General features: G+C 43.7%; 1 protein-coding gene across 3 annotated transcripts in view; it reads left to right on the top strand.

Moving 5' to 3' along the window:
* Positions 1–5236: 5236 nt before the first annotated feature.
* MTDH (metadherin) overlaps positions 5237–21137 on the top strand; it is a 35916-nt gene continuing 20015 nt past the window's right edge. For 2 of the 3 annotated variants that reach the window (XM_084260173.1, XM_084260171.1), the window contains exons 1-5: positions 5237–5871; positions 11714–11818; positions 17789–17870; positions 18312–18491; positions 19950–20018. In XM_084260173.1, the coding sequence (XP_084116299.1) occupies positions 5425–5871; positions 11714–11818; positions 17789–17870; positions 18312–18491; positions 19950–20018 (883 nt within the window). In that variant the 5' untranslated portion in view covers positions 5237–5424. The remainder of the gene's footprint in view (positions 5872–11713; positions 11819–17788; positions 17871–18311; positions 18492–19949; positions 20019–21137) is intronic. The other variant, XM_084260172.1, reaches the window with a different exon arrangement.

The following is a 21137-nucleotide window of genomic DNA, read 5'->3' as shown; positions in this document are numbered from 1 at the left end:
TTGAAGACCCAGCAGGCAACGTGAGAGTTTTCAAGAAGGATCCTCTCCAAGAGGCCCTGAGGATCTCTGGGTGCTCCTCTGATGAGCTGGGGACCGGACAGGACAGTCCCTGCAAGAGCCCTATACCAGCGGATCTTGGGGGCAGTGGCACAGCCATCCCCCACTGCGACTTTGCATCCCTCTCGCTACCTGAGGAACTGCTCACCCCCGATTACAGCATCCCCGAGATTGCTGACGCCGTTCTTTCCATCGAAGAAGTCATCCCTTTTGGGATGGAGAGCTGGGATCTGTGGGGGGACGCAGGGATGGACCTGCCACCAAGCCAGCCTGCTGCCTCACAGATGCGGGGGAAGAAGCGACGGTCGAGAGCCTCCACAAATCCTGCCAGGAAGCGCAGGGCTATCACTGGGTGTACAGGGGTGGCAGGGTGGGTAGACCCACACCTGGAAAGAGAATGAATGGGCTGGTGCAGGGGTATGAGGGAAAAAGCCCTTCCTTTCTCTTGCTTTTCACTATTAAAACCTCTTTGTTGTGAATAGCTCTTCATCTATTTGGGAAGGTGAAGGGGTGCAGGGGGTGCCGGGAAATGGAACCCAAGAGGTGCAAATGCCCTTTTGAGCCCCAAATCACGCACGGCAGTCTCCAAAAGGCAATGAGCCGCCCCAAGGACCAAGTCACCACCAGCGGGACAAGGAATGGCAGGAGGGACTCTCCCCCAGGGCAGCTCTCCTTCTCCAGTGGAAGCAGTCCTTTGGCAGGGGAGCCAGGACAGGACAGGTCACTGCAAGATCAACCTTGGGGGCCAGGGAGGGGGCGAACAGACACACACCACAACAAGGCCTGCAACACAACAGTAGAACTGCTACCTGGGACTTGCAGAGGGTGAACTTGGAACTGCTCAGGGCACTGGCAGGGAGGCTCCCTTGATAGACAGTCCTGAGGGCAAAGGAGTCCATGAAGGCCGGATGCATCTCAAGAAGGAAGGCTTCGAGGCGCAGGAGCAGGCTGTCTCTGTGTGCCGTAAGACGAGCCAGCGGGGAAGAAGGCCACTGTGGCTGAACAGGGAACTTCTGACGAGTCTCCAGCAGAAAAAAAAAGTGTACCACCGGTGAAAGAAGGGACAGGCAACTCGGGGACAGTACAAGGACAGGACAGTGCTAGCATATGCAGGGGAAAAATCAGAAAGGCAGAATAAACCCCTATGATTCAGGACAAAACATTCAGGGACCTATTATTACACAGTCAGGGACCTACTATTCCAAAAGTCCATGCAGACAGATGGGATCCACCCAAGGGTGCTGAGGGAGCTGGCAGATATGATTGCTGTGCTGTTCTGCATCATCTATCAGTGGTCATGATCAAATGGAGAGGTACTAGTTGACTGGAGACTTGCTATTGTTATGTCCATCTATAAGAAGAGTCATAAGGAAAATCTGGGGTACCACAGACCTGTTTGCCTCACCTTGGTGCCAGAAAGATTATGGAGCAAATTGCCTGAGGGCAGTCACGGAGCAAATACATGACATGCAGTGGATCAGGCCCAGCTAGCATGGATACATGAAAGGCAAGTCCTGCCTGACCAACCTCATCTCCTTCTATGACTAGATGACCTGCCTGATGGATATTCTACCTTGACTTCAGCAAAGCCTTTGACACAGTCTCCCACAGTATCCTCCTGGAGAAGCTGGCGGCCTATGGCTTTGATACGTACACTCGTCGCTGGCTAAAAACTGGCTGGATGGACAGGCCCAGAGAGTGGTGGTGGATGGAGTTAAATCCAACTGGTGACACCATAAGTGGTGTTCCCCAGGGGTTGGTACTGGGCCCCATCTTCTTGAATATCTTTATTGATGATTAGGATGACAGATTTGAGTCCACTCTCAGTAAGTCTGCAGATGACACCAAGTGGGAGGGAAGTGTTGATATGCCGGAGGGTAAGAAGGCCCTACAGAGGGACCTGGACAGGTTGGATTGATGGGCAGAGGCCAATGGGATGTAGTTCAACATGACAAAGTGCCGGATGCTGCACTTTGGTCATAACCCCAGGCAACGCTACAGGCTTGGGGCAGGGCGGCTGGAAAGCTGTACAGAGGAAAAGGAGGAGTGCTGGTTGACACTCACCTGAACATGAGCCAGCAGTGTGGCCAGGTGGCCAAGAAAGCCAAGGGTATCCTGGCTTGTATCAGGAATAGCATGGCCAGCAGAACCAGGGAGGCGATCATCACCCTGTGCTCAGCTCTGGTGAGGCTGCACCTAGAATACTGCATTCAGTTCTGGGCCCCTCACTACAGGAAGGACACTGGGGCCCTGGGGCATCTCCAGAAAAGTGTAACAAAGCTTGTGAAGGGTCTGTAACACAAGTCTTACAAGGAGCGGCTGAGGAAACTGGGACTGTTTAATCTGGAGAAGAGAAGACTCAGGGGAGACCTTATTGTTCTATACAACTACCCAAAAAGAAGTTGTGGTGAGCTGGGGTTCAGCCTCTTCTTGCAGATAACTAGCAATAGGACAAGAGGGGATGGCTGCAAGTTCTGCCAGAGGAGGTTCAGGTTAGAAATTAGGAGAAATTTCTTCTCAGAAATAGTGGTTGGGCATTGGAATGAGTTGCCCAGGGAGGTGGTGGAGTCACCATCCCTCGGATTATTTAAGGAAAGGTTGGATGAGGTACTTAGGGACATGGTTGAATAAGTGATACAGGTGGTGAGGGGATGGTTGGACTAGATGATCTGTTCCAACCTTACTGATTCTGTGATTCTACTCCAAGTGTGTCTTTAGGTGTTGATCCTTCTGCTCCTAATCCAATCCCTACCTCTAACTCCAGTCCTTAGTCTGGGCTGAATCTTAGACCAAGGCACTCAGCCATGACCCAGAAGAGTAATTCTCAAGGACAAGTGTCTGCTGACTACTCACCCCTTTCCTTTCCTGGCTATTTATTAACATTGCCAAGGATGGTGATTGTTGGATCAGGTGTGATTGGTCGGGTTGGTTGTTCCCTCCTTCAGGATAAATAATGAGTATCTGCCTTAGCATCTATGCACTGAATTCACCTTCAAGTAATTTTGGATTCTTGATATGTGTGAAATAGTATAATTTCATATTGTTTCAACATTCTGACAGAAATCTTAAATGTGTTTTGTTGGGATTCCACTTACTGAAATGCTAAGAGACTTAATTTGCTTCTGTTGTATCTCTCTGACTTCTAAAGAACATTTAATGCTGCAAGACACATGGCTTGTATATTGAGATAATCATAAGAACCCACATGGAGCAGGTATTTTGAGATCTATGAAGCAATATTTCATTTTTCCTCACATCATGCCAAGTGGCAGGTGCTGTGTTTTAAATATGGTCCTGGAAAAGTATTATATAGGTTATGTCTAGTAGCAGTTGTGGTAAAACAAGGAACGTTGACAGGGACAAGGAAGATTACATAAAAAAACCCAAGCTATATCAGTATGCTTTTTGGGTTTGTCATTACTTTCTCTTTTGTAATGTGTCATTCAAACTTCTGCTGTGACCCTTGGGAGGGAGGAAGACATGAGAAAGATGTTTTATATTCAGCACTGGCAGAAAGAGTCCTTGGGGTAGCTTTGATCAAATCTATTGAAGCATCTGAAGATTAATACTAAACTAATATAAGTATCAAAATTAGTATGAAATAGAATGGTTGCTTTATTTGATGATTACTGTCAGAATAGTACACTTGTTCCTGCCATTTTTAATGTCACACAAACTCTCTATAAAATTTTTCAATTTGCTACAAATGGCCGTACCTCGCTAGCTCAGAATAAAAAGTCACTTGTTTCAGATTAACTCGCTTCAGCCGCCGAATCAAACCGAAAGTGGCTATTTTCAAGCGAGGATCAGCTACGGTATTTTTTTCACTACGGCAGCTCGGCCATTCATGCTGCTGCCACTCGGTGGTGCCACGGTGCTGCCTTTAAAACGCTTCAGCAAAGTCTATTAACTCTTCTGTGGAATTCAAATCCTACCAGGTCCTTACAATGTTTTCTGTACAATGAAAAGTATCTACTGTTCTTTGGCCACGGTTTAAAAAATACCCCAACCAACCACTGCAGCTGAATGACTGCTGTTTGATCACTCTACTTCTGTAAGGAAATGTCTTAAAGAAACTATGTCTAGAATAATTTCTTTGGTGCGTTAGGGTGGCTGAATTGTGCAACAACCAGTACAACAAGAGTTACTGTTTTCTGATAAATGTACATGGTCGATGCTATGCTATAAAAGGCTTGTTAAAAAGGAAAGTAGTATGACTTTGAATACAAAAACTTGATCTTTTCAGAGTATATAGATGTCTACCAGTAAAAGGCTGTGCTTCAGATTGTTGCTACTGCTACAGAAGGTTCATGGAGTCCAACTCCTGGCTCCATACGGGGCCAGCCAAGTCAGAGCATGAGACTGAGCGCATCGTCCAGATGCTTCTTGAACTCAGTCAAGCTCAGTGCTGCGACCACTTCCCTGGGGAGCCTGTTCCAGTGCCCAACTGCCCACTCAGCAAAGAACCTCTGCCTAATACCCCACCTAAACCTCCTCTGTTGCAGTTCATGTCATTCTCAAATACTTGTATAAGAAAGATATATTGACTTTATAGAACAAAGTTATGAGTATATGAAAACAGAGCCGATTAGTGACCTCGACCCGGGAAACGCACCCACGCGGCCGCGGGTGTGGGAAGGCCGGGCTGGGGCAAGGACACTAGTGTCCCTCTGCACCGGGGCAGGCGGCCCGGGGACGGCCTTCTCCGCGGAGCGCTGGCAGCACAGGCCTGTTTCTGTGAGGGGTATCCACGGGGAAAGGGGCACGGCCCACCGAAACAGCGGGAGAGGTCGACGACTCCCGACACCAAGGAGGCGCCCGAGCCGGAGATGAGAGGGGGTGTCTCCCGCCCCGGCCGCAGTGGCGACGGGGTCCCACCGCCGGGTGGCGCCAAGCAGCGCTTCGGCCTCCGCCCCTCTCGCCAGCTGCCACGTCGAGGTTGCTCTCCGCACCGCCCTCCCCGCGGCTGGCACCGCCCCGGCAAGGGCGGGGAGGGACGGGGGAGGAGGAGGGCGTCGGGCGGCCGCTGAGGGGGCGGGGAGCGGGTAGCTCTGTGCCCGCCCTCCAGGCGCCAGTCTCCGCCCCGCGCGCGGCGGTGACGGCGGCGGCGCGCTGCGGCAGGCCGTCGGCGGGGCGGTGACGTTGCGCGGGAGGCGGAGGGCGGGGAGGAAGAGGAGGAGACCCGGGCGCCTCCGGGGCTGAGGCAGCCGCGTCCCGCTGAGGCTCCCGCTCGTGTCCCGTCCTCCCCCCACCCTCCCCACCGGCTCGGGCAGGCGAGCGCGGCTTTCCCGAGGCCGCGATGCGCTCGGCCTAAGCGCTCCCTCGCCGCCCCGCCCTGTTTGGGCCTCTGCGGGGCCGGGGTCCGTGATGGCTGCGGGGAGCTGGCAGAAGACGGTGGGCCAGCAGGCCGAGGAGGCGGCGGCCCGGGTGCGGGACCTCCTGTCGGGCGGCCTGGGCCTGCTGCGCGCCGAGTTGGGCCTCGAGCTGGGCCTCGACCCGCAGGGCCTGCCCACCTGGCTCGCCCTGGTGGTCCCGGTCGCGCTGGGGCTGGGGCTGCTGGGACTGCTGCTGGCCGTGGCCTGCGGAGGCGGCCTCCGTAAGAAGCCAGCGCGGAGCACGGCGGAGAGGAAGAACGATGAGGCAGCTGGCGTGGGCCTGACAGCCGGCGGGGGCCAGGGCAAGGCGGCGGGCCCGGGCCCAGGGCAGTTGCACCTGAAAGGCGACGAGCAGAAGAAGCGAAACAAGAAGAAGCTGCCAGAGAAAACGGCGCGGGTGAGCGTGGCCGCTCGGACCGCACCGCTCGGGAGGGAAGGGGTGAGGACACGGTGGGGCGGGGGAGCGGCTGAACACGGGCTCCGGCAGAGGAGGGGGGGGGGGGTATGAAAGGCTCATTGACAGCGGCAGGATGGGTACGGCGGTCGGGTTTGCCGCGGCACTCGGCCGGGCGCGGCGAGTCCCCTGCGGGAAGCGCGGGGGTTGGGGGAGGAGGAAGGTCGCGACTGGCAAGCAGCCCCGGGGGCGGCTGCCTCTCCTCGGGCCTCGTCCGCGTTGCCCCATGCTCGGTGAAACACTTGCAGGTTTGTTAAGCGCCGCTGAGAAGCGGGGCGAACCGCCCGTAGGGTCTGGAGGCCGCAGAGCTTTCCCCGGAGCTTCTCTGTGATTCAGCTGGGTGATACATGCCAGTGGAGGGGATGGAGGGTCCCGGCTGACAGTAGTGGAACTGACTCGTGTCGTTTCGGTTATTGATAGCTTTCAAAACCTGGAGGAGTAGCGCACACGCAGGGAAATTACACGTTAATAGTCCTGGGGGGTGAGGAAAACGATCTTTTTTAAGAAGCTTTTTTATCGAAACAATCATATGTAAGCGTTAGGTTTTTATTATTATTATTAATCAAACGTTTGCATTGCTAAGAACTAGTAGTGGAGACTTTACTTAGACTTTCAGGTTAGGAGTTGCAGTCCAGACAGGTACAGAGTATTGGAAATAACATTGTATGCCCCATAAACGCTGTAATGATTCAAGCTTGAATAAGGCTTTTTGCTCTGTCTTCTGAATGTGTTAACATCAGTCTTGTGGTGAGCTTGCCTCAGTAGGAATATGTCTGATTTAGTCGTTACAGTACGGATCATCTCCTTTAATAAGGAAATCTGTGTCTTAGTAGTCCCTTAAAAACAGTTCATTCCTGTGTTTGTTGTGGGCTTTTTTAAATTGTCAGCATGTGGTGTGGGAACCTTCCACCTTTGAGAAGGTGCATGTACTTCCTGAGGAAAACTAGTAGAATGCAGGAATTATCAACTGTCTTTTTAAAGCTTCCAGTCATCATATTTTTGGGGCTTGAAGAGATTGCTTCTATAACTTTTTATATTGTTAGTATGTTTGTAATCCTATTTACGTCCAAATGGATTATAGGAATGAAAGTGCAGCAGATGTCCCCTGCCTGTTACAACTGTGTCTTGCTCTATAAAATCTGAATTGTTTACCTAAAGACCAAAAAAAGGGGAGAACATGGGTTTGTACCTTTGAGTCTGTGGCAGTATGAAGTCTTGAATTTATTTTTTCCCTTCTAATGAAAAGTTAAGGCTAGAATATCTTAAAAGAAAAAAAAAAAGTCTGCATAGGCCACTGACCTGTCTTTGAGCAGTGAACTACTGGAGTTGATTCTGGAAGTTGCAAGAGACTGAGGGCTGAGCACCAAGAAGAGGAAGCAATGTGATTCAGAATCTTTCCAGTACAGCTGGGTCTCCATTTTGGAGAAGGCCAAGTCCTTCAATATTTAATAGATTTGTTGTGCCTTCTGGAAAAGAAAGACTAATCCTAGAAGTAATTTAGATTTTGCTTGTTTTTTTTCTTTAAACTCAGTATAAAAACAAGGCATAAAGTTTTGCAAGTCATCATTGAAGACATTAAAAATGTCTCAACAGAAGATAGAGTGAGAAGGTAGACTGCTGACTTGATGGACTGTAGTGAGGGCGTTGTAAAAGAAAATTTTGGTTTAATGTTATATAAAAATTAACTGATGCTTTGTTGAATATACTTTTACTGTTTCAAGCTTTGTTTATTCAGGCACAAACTAATTCAAGTTGTGGCTATGTAAGGGTAAATATTCTCATAATCAAAATAATAAAATAGTTTTTCAGCTGTCAAGATGACCTTCTGTATTCTTAAGTTTTTAAAGTTTTATTTACAGTACTTTGCATTCAATGCATAGGTGAAAAAAAAAAAAAGCCCAAACCTTTTCCAAAAAGAAAATGCATAGACTGAATCATTAACTGTAATGCAGATCGGTTTATACGAGTGACAAAGTTGAACAGGCAAGTTCTGAGACATTAGCATGTCACTATTTTCCAAATGTCACGTAGAAAATTCTGAAAATAACATTGAAGATTTAAAGATGCAACAAAAATTTGAACCGATTGTTGCCTGGTCACTTTCATCTTGTGTGTGTGCTGGGATGCTAATACTGAGGTCTGTGAAGGCAAAAGAGTAAGCCTATTATCAGTAGATTTACTACAGAGTTTGCTATGCTAGAGTCTAGATTTCCATTGAGGGCATTTCAGAAAGCTTAAAGCAACTGGTCTGTAGCACTAAAGAGCACACTACAGATGTCTAATTGAAAGCTGTAGGGTTACTTTAATACAGAATTACTGAGTTCATTGTATGCAGGTGATGGTTAACTCTGATCAGTCAGGACCAGAAATGTTCTTCACTGCACCCTTTCTTTGGAAGAGTATTATTGCATGGTTCCTTTACACATGGCTTTATTCAGTTCCTGTGTGGATAGGTTACAAATTTCCTGATACTTTTAGTAAAATAAGTTTAGCTGAATAGCACTGCATTGACTGGATACTCTAGCAACTATGAGATTCTGCTTTGTTATTAGACTGAGTAAAAACGAAGGTCAAATGGTATAGTGTTCATTAACACTATAGTCTACAGACTATACAGTCCTGGCTTTCTCCAGCTGCTTGGAGCAAGGTAGCAGTATCATGGTATCAGAACCTGGCTTTAGGGTCTGTCCAGTGAATATGAAGCACCCCACGCCCTTGTTTTTTGCTGTTCTCCTAGCTCCTGGCAGGGGTAGATCTCTTCTGTCTCCTGTCACAGAGGGGTTTTTGCCCCACTTAAGAATTTTTTTTTCTTTGCAAAAATTTCTTTATCTTTAATTCCTTTTGCTTCTGAGTAATTGCTGTACCTCTCTTCTGCTTTCTAAACCTGCAGCAGATAAAGGTGAAACTGTTCTTATGTGACTTTTGTGCTCTGCTGAAGCTTTAGAAAGCAATTCATACCATCTGCTTATAGATACTGAAAACGTGAAATTCATTATGTACTTCCTGTTGTATGAAGTACACCTGGGCAGTACACACTTTAGCAAAAGCATTTGCATTAGAGAGCTTCCTACTCATTCTGCTTCAAAGATCTTTTCAGGCTGTGACTGTTCTGTGCACTCAGACCACATAAAGTGTTTTTCATACTTTCAACTGACACTCAATGTGTTGGTTTCATGTATGTGTTAATTGTCAGATTCTAGGACAGGGCTGTAGGATTCTGCAATGCTCCAAGAGAAAATTGCTTGTTTTATTTAGAGAAGCTTACAGAAAATACCTGTAAACAGGTTCGTCATTGGCCAAAGATATTCTAAATAGACATATCTTTATAATGTGTAAATAAGGACTTTGGCTAATATGGCCTTGTAAGACTCAAATTACAGTAGTTTTGTTACTGCCATTTGAAGTGTGAAACTGAGTTATCCATTGCACTGTACCATATTGAAAGAATAGTTTTTTTAATTTTAACTATCTAAACAGAACATTTGTTCTGCTTTTAGATTAAGGTCCTCAGATGTGTGTGAAAGGTTTATTTAAATACTGAGGTTTTACAATCAGCAGGTAATAAGTACATTCAGAAATCAGTTGTGTTATTGACAACATTATTTCTACCAAGCTGCATTTTCAGCTTTTAGGTTGAGGAAAAATACGTTAATAAATTGCACAATTTGAAAGAATTAATGTTGTCAGTGGATGTTTAATGTTTTACCATAAAGTTTTAAACTGGGTCCTTTTGGCTCTAGTTTTCTTTGAAAAGAAACATTTACAAATACTATAGAAAAGCTTTTTTTCTTTCCTGTTTCTGTCGCTATCTTTGGCATATCCTAAAATGGTCACATGGATTTTGGTTAAAATGCTATGATTCATCTGTGGGCAGAAAAGAAATGTGGAAAGCTTCCACTGAAGAGGAGACCATTACAACTCAGGGATACGTATCTCCCGGAGTGTATCGAAGTAGAAGTTTTTAAACATATTTCTCATGGTTGTTGTTTGCATGATCAGATGATCAGACTGCGTTTTAGAGTCATGTGGATTTTTCCAAAGGGCTCTCAATGGATATGAATGAGCTTACTACTTGAGAGAATTTTTTTTTTTAAATTGAAGATTAAAGCTTTCATTTATTGAATACTTGAGAGGGCTTATGAAAGTGGTTTTCAACTTGAGGTATACATGTAATAGCAAAGCAAGGTACAGAATTAAAATACTAGTAGGCTGTAGACATTTTTGACACAAGTCCAATGCTAGATGGAGTGTCTGTTACCTAATTCTACTGCTCAATAACTTAGAAGTAGTTATTCCTTCTCCAGTTTAAAATTTTAAATGTCATGGGTACTAACATGGATTGAAAGACATCACACCACTAATAACATGGCTGTGTGGAATCTGGAGAAAACAGAGGGGTTTGAGAACTAATTGTTCTGGCAATGGGTTATTTTCAAGATTGACCCTCATGTCTTTAGTATCCCTGTGGAATCAAGTACTGAGCTTTATTAAGTGGAACTTTTAGAGAGAGTTCTGAGACGCACATCCATGAAATATACTTTGATTTCCAGGATGCTGAGGGAAATGTACTGCATCTTAGATAGGACAAGTCTAGTTTAAAGCTGGTTATTGCAGGAGAAGAGGTGTTAGGTGACCCGATCTTTCAATTTCTATTAATAGATACAAAATAAGAAGCTGACATGCTGGCTAACTACAGTAAGCAATGAACTGATGAAATCATGCCAAGGGTGATTTGCAAGCATAATACAAGACGGCAAGACTTCAATACCTGTACCGCTTAAATTGAGGATTAGATTTGATACTTGAAGGAATAGGTCACACTAAGTTGTAACATTGTGTTTGTTTTACTTTAAAGCAATCAGGTGGTTCTGATGTAGAGTCAAAGTAATTTTTGTGCTTTTTATGACAAATAACTATGGATAATATAGTTTGAACTTTATTTTAAAAGTTGCAGAAATTAACAACTTTGAGATAGTTACTTACCTTGATGTCTTGTTTAATTTTCACTCTTTGAGTAATTATGAATGTGAATTAATATGAAACTTGTATGGTCTCAGCATCAATTACTATTAACAATTATTTTTTACCTAGTGAAATTAATGGCTGACAGTGTTATAATGATTTGTTTATTTTCATATGTTCTGCAGTAACAGTAAACATGACTTAATACATTTTTACATAGGGAATACCTCTGCTATCAAAGGGGATGTTAAAGACTAACTTAATGACTGTCCTTTATATGTTGAATAATACATGATAATTTTCTTTCCTTTATTATGTGAGGGGAAAATGGTAGACTAATGTAACAATTATAATCAAGTCTGTCTGAAAGGAACAATGAAATGTCATGCTTAGTCATGCTTTGTGTTTGACTTCTAATTTCTGTTCTACTATGAAGTTCACCTTGTGAAGGAAATGAGCTGTGAGGGATATGCACAGGTAGAAATTGCAGAAATTTGATCATGGTAGACATTATTTTAAAAATGTAGTCCACTGCCAAACTGCTACATAGTGGTAAATATGTTCATTTCTTTGTGTATTTTACATCTAATGCAGCTGTAGCTGTTCTGAAAGATGGCATCTTTCAGAAATGTACCTTTTGACAAGCAATTCCTGTGTTGAGTAGGATTCCTTTCTTATTTCTGTTTGGTAAATATAGAATTGCAGCAGATATTTTGAGCACCAGTCCATGTTGGTCTGCTTTTCTTCATAATTTTGTGAGCATTTTTCAGTCAAACATAGTTGCATTTCAGTAATAGTATAATTTGAGCTCTGCTGCATCTGCTTTCTCCACATTTTTTACCATCCCCGCTTATTGTTTACACAGCCTAATGGACGGTCTTTCCTTGATGTATCTGAGGATGAAGTAATACAAACTGTCCGTAAAGAAAATATAAAGCAGCCTGTGGAGACAGAAAAGAAGAATGAAAAGGTCAGTTATGGATATAAAATGTCAAAGTTTAGCACATGTTATTTCAGTATCTAATAACTCATGATTTGAAATCTTGTTATGAAGAGGCAGATTTCTTAGTATAAAGCATACTAATCTAATCTCTTTTTGGAAAGAGCTAAAGCAGTATTTTCTTAACTTCTGAGATCATGCCTTACCACAGAATGTTTGCATCAAGCATACCCCCCTTCCCCACCCTTTGCTAAACACTGATATCTGTTCACCATGTGAAAACATTAAGCCTACAGAAATTAAGTTTGTGTTTCATCTTTGCTGGCTTCTATGGAGATACAACATAATGATAGTATTGTTAAATGGCTTGTAAATGGTTTAACAATTGGGGACTGCTATTCGAAGCATTAAAACCATGTGCCTGCTTATTTCTGTTGTCAGATGTATCCATTAGTGATTAGGGTTCTTAATTTCTGCTGACAAATATGGGCTTTGAAGTCTGGTGTGAGCTTTTTTTGTTATGCAAATTGAACAGCTACATTAAAAACATCTTTTTAAAGTAGGCTTATCTAAATGGTAACCATACTAATGGCCATAGGTTTTTTTTCCTGCTGTGAGAGCTAGTATCTTCTAGTCTTATCAAATGCTATTATGTATATTATGACAGGCCTAATTTTCGGCTTGGTTCTTTTTTATTAGCATTGTGCATTTCCTTTGCCAAAGTACATCTGTTCTAACTATACTGAGGAGTATTGGAAAAATAAATGATAAACAGCCAGAAAACAGTACTTGATTATTCTAATTTATTTAGCTTGTTCAAGTTTTTAATTAACTACGAAACAAGCTGCTATAGGGTAGTGCAGTTTATATGTTGGCTAAAGGCTGTGTCCTGTTAGTTAGCTATAGTGCTCTAGAATGTTTTAGCATTGAGCAATAGAATTTTCTGTGAAATGGGTTTACCTTAAAATTCCATGCTTCGTGCTTCTTTCTCTTCTCCATGTGTCACACATCAGATTGACTCTGCAGGTTTTTTTCAAGAACATAATAAAATTTGATCTGACTTTCACTTCACCACTTTTCCAAGTTGGTAAGGTGTTTAAATGGTAAACTTGAGCTTTACCTTTAAAAGACACACACAGTCATCTGAATTTTAAAAGATCAAGTTGATTCTGTACCTCTGGGAAATCGGTACCACTATATGGATGGTCTTGTATTGCTTTGGGGAACCCTGGACAAAGCATGACAGCTTCAGGAGTTGACTGCTACCCTTTAATTAAAAACATACCCAAGAACTTGCTTTAAACTACAGGTGATTTACAGGCATCTATTTATTTTGTTAAGCCTCTTGTGGCATCTGTTACTTTCGTAATATTAACATGCAAGAAAGATTTTAAGGCATCCTGTGTATGTGCCTTTGTATAGCTTGAGATGGGAGACATAAGTCAATGGGTGGGATTTAGTAGTGAGATACATTTATATATTTAATCTCTGTCATGAAGGATGTGATTTGTCTTTTGTGCTTGCATACATGCTTTCAGAGAAACTTCTCCCTTAGTATTTCTGTATGTTTTTAGCAGCTTCAGTAGTGTGAACTTCACAGAATGGTAGGGGTTGGGAGGTACCTCTGGAGAGGTCTCTAGTTCTAGCCCCCTGCTAAAGCAGAATCACCTAGAGCAGGTTGCACAGGATTGTGTCCAGGTGGTTCTTAAATATTCATCTCCAGAGGAGACTCCACAGCCCCTCTGGGCAACCTGTTCCAGTGCTCTGCCACCCTCAGAGTAAAGAAGTTTTTTCTCATCTTCAGACAGAACTTCCTGTGTTCCAGTTTGTGCCTTTTGCCCCTTGTCTTGTTGCTGGACGTCACTGGAAAGAGTCCAGCCCCACCCTCTTAAAATCAACCCTTTAGATATTTATAAGTATTAATCAGATGCTATCTTAGTCTTCTTCAGCCTAAATGCCCCCAGCTCTCTCAGCCTGTCCTCATAAGAGAGATGGTCCAGTCATCATCATCTTTTGAAGCCCTCCTCTGGTCTCTCTCCAGTACTCCCTGTCTGTCTTGAACTGGACACAATATTGCAGATGTGGCCTCATCAAGGCAGAGCTGAGGGGGAGGATATAACCTCCTTCAACCTGTTGGCCATGCTCTTAATGCCTCCCAGGATGCCATTTCCCTTCTTGACCACCAGGGCACATTGCTAGCTCGTGGAGAGCTTGTTACCAACCAGGACACCCACATGGTACTCTGCAGAGCTGGTTCCCAGCGGGCCAGCTCATAATCTGTGCTGGTACCTGGGGTTATTCCTCCCTAGGTGCAGGATCCTACACTTGCGTCATTGAACTTAATGTGATTCCTCTTTGCTCAGTTCTCCAGGCTGGCCAGATCTCGCTGAATGGCAGCACAGCCAATTTCATGCCTCGCTTTTCAGGACAGGGAAGTTGTATCCTCTTGTTCCCCTCTGGGGAGGGGAAGCTTCGGGTAACGTCTGGATTGTGGTTGTTCATAGGGTTTCTGATTCTCTTGACACTCCAAATAGTTTCTTCCCTTTTTTCAGTTTCAGTGACTTGCAGAGTACAGCTGGTTGTTGGGGGTTTTACTTTCTTTTTAGTGTAAGGACTAAGTGACTGTAGATGAGATTGCAGAATCGTAGAATGGCTTGGGTTGGAAAGGACATCAAATATAATATAGTTCCACCCTGACATGGGCAGGGACACCCTCCACTAGACCAGGTTGCACAAAGCCCCATCCAATCTGCCCTTGGACACTGCCAGGGAGGGATAACCACAGCTTCTCTGGGCAGCCTGTGCCAGGGCCTCACCACCCTCATGAAGAATTTCTTCCTTAAATCTAAATCTGCCCTCTTTCAACTTAAAACCTCTTGTCCTATCACTGCTGCCCCTTGTAAACAGCCCCTCTCCATCTTTCTTGTTGGCCCCTCAGTAACTGGAAGGCTGCTACAAGGTTTCCTTGGAGCTTTCTCTTTTCCAGGTTGAACAAGCCCAACTCTCTCAGCCTTTACTTATAGAAAAGCTGCCTCAGCCCTCTGACCATCTTCATGGCCTCCTATGGACTCACTGCAACAGCTCCCTGTCTTGTACTGGGGTCCCCAGAGCTTGAGGGGGGAGGGTCTCACCTGGGGCTTTCTGGGCTCCAAGCACACATTGCCAGCTCATGTTGAGCTTTACATCAGCCAACATCCCCAAGTCCTTCTTAGAGTTGTTCTCAGTCCATTCTCCACCCAGCCTGTACTTGTGTGTGAGAATGCCCTGACCCATGTGCAGGACCTTGTTCTTGGCTTTGTTGAACTTAATGATGTTTGCACAGGCCCACCTGTGAAGCTTGTCATGGGTGCTCTGGGTGGCATCCCTTCCTTCCAGAGTGTTGACTGCACCACACAGCTTGGTGTTCTAAGTAAACTTGCTCAGAGCGAGCTTGATCTCACTGTCTGGGTCTCTGACAAATATGTTAAATAGTGCCAGCCCCCGTACCAACCACCAACAAATGTCGCTCATCTTCACTTGGACATCAAGCTGCTGATTGCAATAATTTGAATGCAGCCACTGAGCCAACTCCTTATCCACCAAGTGAACCATCCATCAAGTCCATTTCTCCCTAACTTAGGGACAAGGGTGTCATATGGGCCATTGTCAGATGCTTTGTACAAGTCCAGTTATATGACATCAGTTTTTCTTCCCCTATCCACCAGTGCTGTCACCATGCCATAGAAGGGCACCAAATTTTTCACAGTTTGCCCTTAGTGAAACCATATTGGCTGTCATGAGTCATCTCCTTGTTTTCTATGTGCCTGAACAGAGTTTTCAGGAGGATCTGCTCCCTGATCTTGCTAGGCATAGAGGTGAGACAGATGGGCCTGTAGTTTCCTGGGTCTTCCTTTTTTGCTTCTTAACATCTATTTTTATGTTCCCTCCTTTCTGGTCAGTGGGAACTTCATTGGACTTTCACAACTTTCAAATATGCTGGAGAGAGTCTTTGCAACTTCATCTCCCAGTTCCCTCAGGACCCACAGATGCATTTCATGAAGTCCCATGGACTTGTGCATGCCCAGGTTCTTCAGATAGTCTTGAACCTGTCCTACAGTGGGCGGTTCTTCATTCTCTCAGTTGCCACCTTTGCATTCTGTGATTTGGGCAGTGTGGCTCATACACTTGCCGGTGGAGTCTGAGGCAAAACAAATCCTTGACTACCTCAGCCTTCTCCATATCCTGGGTAACCAGATCTCCTGTTCTTCCTGTAGAGGATCCACACTTTTCTTCATCTTCTGTTTATCACTGACATAACTAGAGAAGCTTTTCTTGTTGCCCTTGATGTCCCTGGTCACATTTAATTCAGTCAGGTCTTTAGCTTTCCTGACCTGATCCCTGGCTGCTCAGACAGTTTCACTGTACTCCTCCAGGCTACCTGCCCTTGTTTACACCCTCTCTAGGCTTCCTTTTTCACGTTTTAAGTTTGCCCAGGATCTCCTCTTCATCCATGCAGACCTCTTGGGTTTTTTTCCAGGTTTCCTCTTTACTGGGATACATTGCTCATGAGCTTGAAGGAGGTGATACTTGGAACAATAACCAGTTTTCTTGGGCTCCTCTTCCCTCCAGTGTTTGTCCCATGGTACCCAAGGAGATTCCTGAAGAGGCCAAAGTTTGCTCTCTGAAGTCCAGGGCAGTGAGCTTGCTGTGCACCCTCCTTTCTGCTACAAGGATCTTGAATCCAATTTGTGATCACTGTACCAGTTCATGGTCACTGCAGCCAAGGTTGCCCTTGAGCTTCACATTCCCCACCAGCCCCTCCTTATTGAGAACAAGGTCCACCTCTCCTTGTTGGCTCCTCTGCCACTTGGAGAAGAAAGTTAATCATCAACACATTCCAGGAATCTCCTGAATTGGCTGTGTTCTGCTGCATTGTCCCTCCAACAGATGTTGGAGTAGTTGAAGTTCCCTCATGAGGACCAGGGTTTGTGAATGTGAGGCTGCTCCCCCTACCTGTCTATAGAGGGCCTCATCCACATGGTCTTCCTGGTTGGGTGGCCTGTAGCGGATGCCCCACTGTAATGTCCCCTGTCCTTCCTTTAATCCTGACGTATAAGCTCTCAAAGGGCTCCTTGTGCATCCCCAGGAGCAGCTCCATACGCTCCAGCTGGTCATCGACACAGCGGGCAACACCCCTGCCTCATCTCCTCGACCTGGCTTTCAAAGGAGCCTGTATCCACACTCCAGTTACAGGAGCTGCCCCACCAAAGAGGTCACAGATACTGTGTTTGCATAGAGACATTTAAGTTGAGCTCCCACTGACTTACTGGCTGGAGCTCCTTTGTGCTGCACAAAGGAATTATTTTTTTTACTGTCTCCCAATATCTTGTGTTATTTTTAGTCTTTTTTTTCTCAATATTATCTTTCCAAGACTTTATATTGCTACCTGTTGCACCAAAACTGTTTGCAGCAGTAGTCATCTCTGTTCTTTTTTTATCTCTGCTTGTATAGCCAAGAATCTGTAACTGGGAAATCCTTGAAAATAACCCTGTATGTCTATTGTGTGGACTGTAATCACAGTTCCTGTTTTGAAGTAATTTTCCAAGCTAGAATTCTTACCTACGTTTTTAAAGGAGTCACTGATGTTCTTTGTTTCTCTGTGTGTAGCTTTATGCTTGCTTCTGTATCAGACAGACTTTGTCAGAGTGAGATCTGTCTGCCAGGCAGTTCGTACTCCTCTGTGATGCTGCTAGCATAGGTTCTTCCACCAGGCTTTGTGCTGTGTAGCATAAGTAATCATTCCCCTCACCTGCCATTCCTGTGCTGTATGCATCTTACATATTACTTCAGTAGTCCTATGATTGGGAATTAATATTCATATTCCTTTCAAGGGACTGTAAATACAGAAAGTTGTTCAGGAAAATGTTTTAAATTTATTCCTGTATTTTGATGGGGGGGGAATTCTGTATCACTGACAAGTGGATCACTGATTTTTAAGGTAATGTTCTACTTTTATTCTAGTCAAAGAAGAAAAAGAAATCAAAGGGAGATGTTAAAACAGTTCAGGATACGTCACGTCTAGATGGAAAGGAAGTTGATGAAGGTACTGAATACACACACAAATAGGCAATTACACAGATTTTGGTGTAAATGGTGTTTAAGATTCACTTGCTTGTACTTCATAAAGAAACACAAACTCACTTTGCTGTAACTCCACGGTCAAGTTACATCTGGAAATCTGAGCTTTAAAACAACAGTATATAATAACTTCAATGGATTTTAAGTTAAGCTTAGAAAAAACTGAGAAAAGTCATGGATAGTGGGGCTCATGTTATTCGTGTTTTGTTCTGTGAAGCAATGTATTGTCATGTTGCATACAGAAAAACTTACTTTGGCCAGTTGTTTCTGTTTTCAAAGTTGACTGCCACATCTGTGTGTGTTTGGTTTTTTTTAAACTGAACCTATACTCAGATTTCACCTTGATAGGAAACAAGCTAAAATTTTACTCTGACTTATTAATGTTTTCACTTGGGGGATGTTTTAGGAGCCTGGGAAACGAAAATTAGTAACAGAGAGAAGCGACAACAGCGTAAGCGAGACAAGGTGCTGACTGATGGTGGCTCAGGAGAATCAAATCTCCAAGGAGTGGAAAATACGGTTACTGTGTCCATTGAACAGCTGATGCCTACACCCTCACTTCCAGTTGGTCCCAGAAAAAATAAAGGTAGGGTGGTTGACAGGTCTGTGAACATATTCTAGAAAGATGACTTGACTTGAATGCTTATGGGGAGACTCCATTTTGGATGTATGGTAGGTATGTTCCAAGGTGTAAGTAACCCTCGAGGAAATTATTTTGAGCCTGTAAAGGTACTTCTCATTGTGCAGAACTACCCCTTTTTTGCCATGCTTTCAGGGAACCGCAGGAGAGAATGTTCTGGAGTAAGTAGCTGAGACGCTGGCCTTCACACCAGTGTTCTGTCAGTGGCTTCACAGCTGCATAGGCCTCTGTGCCCATTCCTTAACTCATGCTCTGCTGACTCTGCCCTTTATATTTCTGGAAACTTCAAAGGCACCCTCAGCACTGCTGCAGACAGCACTAACTCCTTAACTTTTTGAGTGCTTTCTTGTGCAAAGGTGGTGCCTATGAGATCTCCACAGATCATTCATGGGTTTTTTTCCCAACATTGATTTAATGTGCTAAAGCTGTTCATAAGTGGGGCACATCCGTCTGAAACTCAGTAATCAATTATCATAGCTAAGGATTCAATAAGGAAATGTAAGTTTTAACTTCTGTGGCTGCTGCTGTTCAAGAGAAGAGTTTCATGGGCTGGTTTGAACTCTGTGTAGGCACAAGAATTCGTATTTGGCTACAACAGTGAAACAATTTAAGAAGTTAAAAGGATCTGAAGACACAGTTTAGCTTTCTGACACAGTTTTAACTTACTGATACACTTGGTGTTTTTAATTTGCTGGAATATCAAGTTTCATTTAGGTGGCAAAAGATGGACTGGAGCAGCTGTCTGGTACTGTGTAACAATGTATTGAAATTTGTATGCCTTGTGTAGTATTTTTTATTGTCTGCTGTTTACATCTTGGCTGACTGTGTGGTTCTTGTCCTTGAAGATGAGATCAGTTGTTTACTTTTTTCTTTTTTCTATCCATTTACACACAGCTTCAAGAAATGGTAATTCCAACTGACTGCATACTTTGTGGCTAGCCATAACTACTATAACTTCTCTAGCCAGAGTCTTTTATGAATCATAGTTGCTCTTATGTATCACACTGTACCAGACCAATCTGAAAAGAATTCAGCTGTACCTAGTGCTCCAGTGATAAGGTAGAAGTTAGAAATAGCTATATGTTTCTGAAATACTTAAAGCTGCACTTTGCTTGAAAATGACAGCCTCTCTGAGATTTCTGCTCACCATTCTAGGGGAAGATAGCTAGACTTCTTTGAAATCTGCAGTTGCTTGGTTTATAGGCTCTAAATAAGTCTTGGGTTTGTTTTGTCTGCAAAATAAAATGCACTTATGATTTGTGTTTAAGTTTTCTGAACATGTTTAAATTTACTTTGAGGTATTTCTGTTTTCTTAAAATATCAGTGATGGATACTCCTAGAGAAGATTTTTACAGGTGTTGCTATTTGAAAAAGCTTACTCTAGTTCTGTTTCATGTTAATCAGGTGATGCACTTCTTAATGCGCAAGTTAGCAGCTCTAAGCCTGCAAAGGGGGAGCCATCAATTCCACAAGGTAAGAGGCTTTCATTTTTAGGCATCCTAATTAACAACAACAGTTTTTTGCAGAAGTGAAAACACAAGTCAGTGCAGGATTTTGTGCAGTTACTGAACTGGAAGGTTATCATGCAGTTGGCTTTTATGGCTCTGCAGATGTCATACTTCCAAGTCGCAGTTACTTAGCAGGTTGAAAAGAGACTCTGTTACATGTGGAAAAAGGATTTGGTATCTAGAATTTTTAGCCAGGTTACCTGTTACACAAATTGTCACTTAGAGAACAGCAGAGCTTATTCTCAAGATTAAGTAAAATTCTTTATGCTAGCTTGCTTGTGTTAATGAATGGATTCTTTGCTAAAAGAAAAGCTAAATGTAGACAACTGTAGACCTCAAAGATCCCAGTCCTGATTAATGTAAAGTTTGTGTGTGTTCACATTTTATACAGGAGTTAATCAGTTCTTTACATACTCCTTTGAGGCACATACTTTACATTCATTTTGAGTGTAAGTAAATATATTATGTCATGTATATTTGTTTACAATCATATATTTATCATACATGATGGTCTAAAAAAGCCAAATATTTTAGCAGCTTGACTAGTGAATTGTGGGTTTCTCATAAGAGTTATGGCTAAAGTAATACTCAAAGTGAATTAGCTTGGCATAATGAAATTAAGATGATTGTTCCTTATAGCCCACATTAGTGGTGTTGCTTTAATGGAATTAAAGTGCAATTAAGCAAGTCAAGAACAGAGCACCCAGGTCCAGAAAGTGAATCATTTTCTTCTACTTTGAGAGCTTTACTTCACAAGCAGACTTCTGGGGCTATAGCAGAGATGCCTTATGGAAGGATAAGATGTAATAATCAAGTTTAAGTAAGGAAAATTCTGACTGACCATAAGTCAAAAGGCTCTGTAATATTACCCAGAGACACTTTTTTGAACTATGAGCCTTTATGGTTTCCATAATTTGAATGAAGTGGTATAATTTTGAAGTAGGTTGGACTTAGAGCAGATGGACCTAAGTGACTTGCAGAGATCCCTTCCAATCTTAAGTTTTCTGTGCTTCTGTGAAAACTTACTGATTGTATAAAAGGCAAACGTTTGTGGCAGGAGAGAAATATGATAAACACAGAATAA

This window comes from Gallinula chloropus (assembly GCF_964237585.1).
Source record: "Gallinula chloropus genome assembly, chromosome: 2".
In the NCBI taxonomy this organism is placed as follows: Eukaryota; Metazoa; Chordata; class Aves; order Gruiformes; family Rallidae; genus Gallinula; species Gallinula chloropus.
Note: the sequence above shows the minus strand (reverse complement) of the source record. Positions and strands in the feature narration are given on the sequence as shown.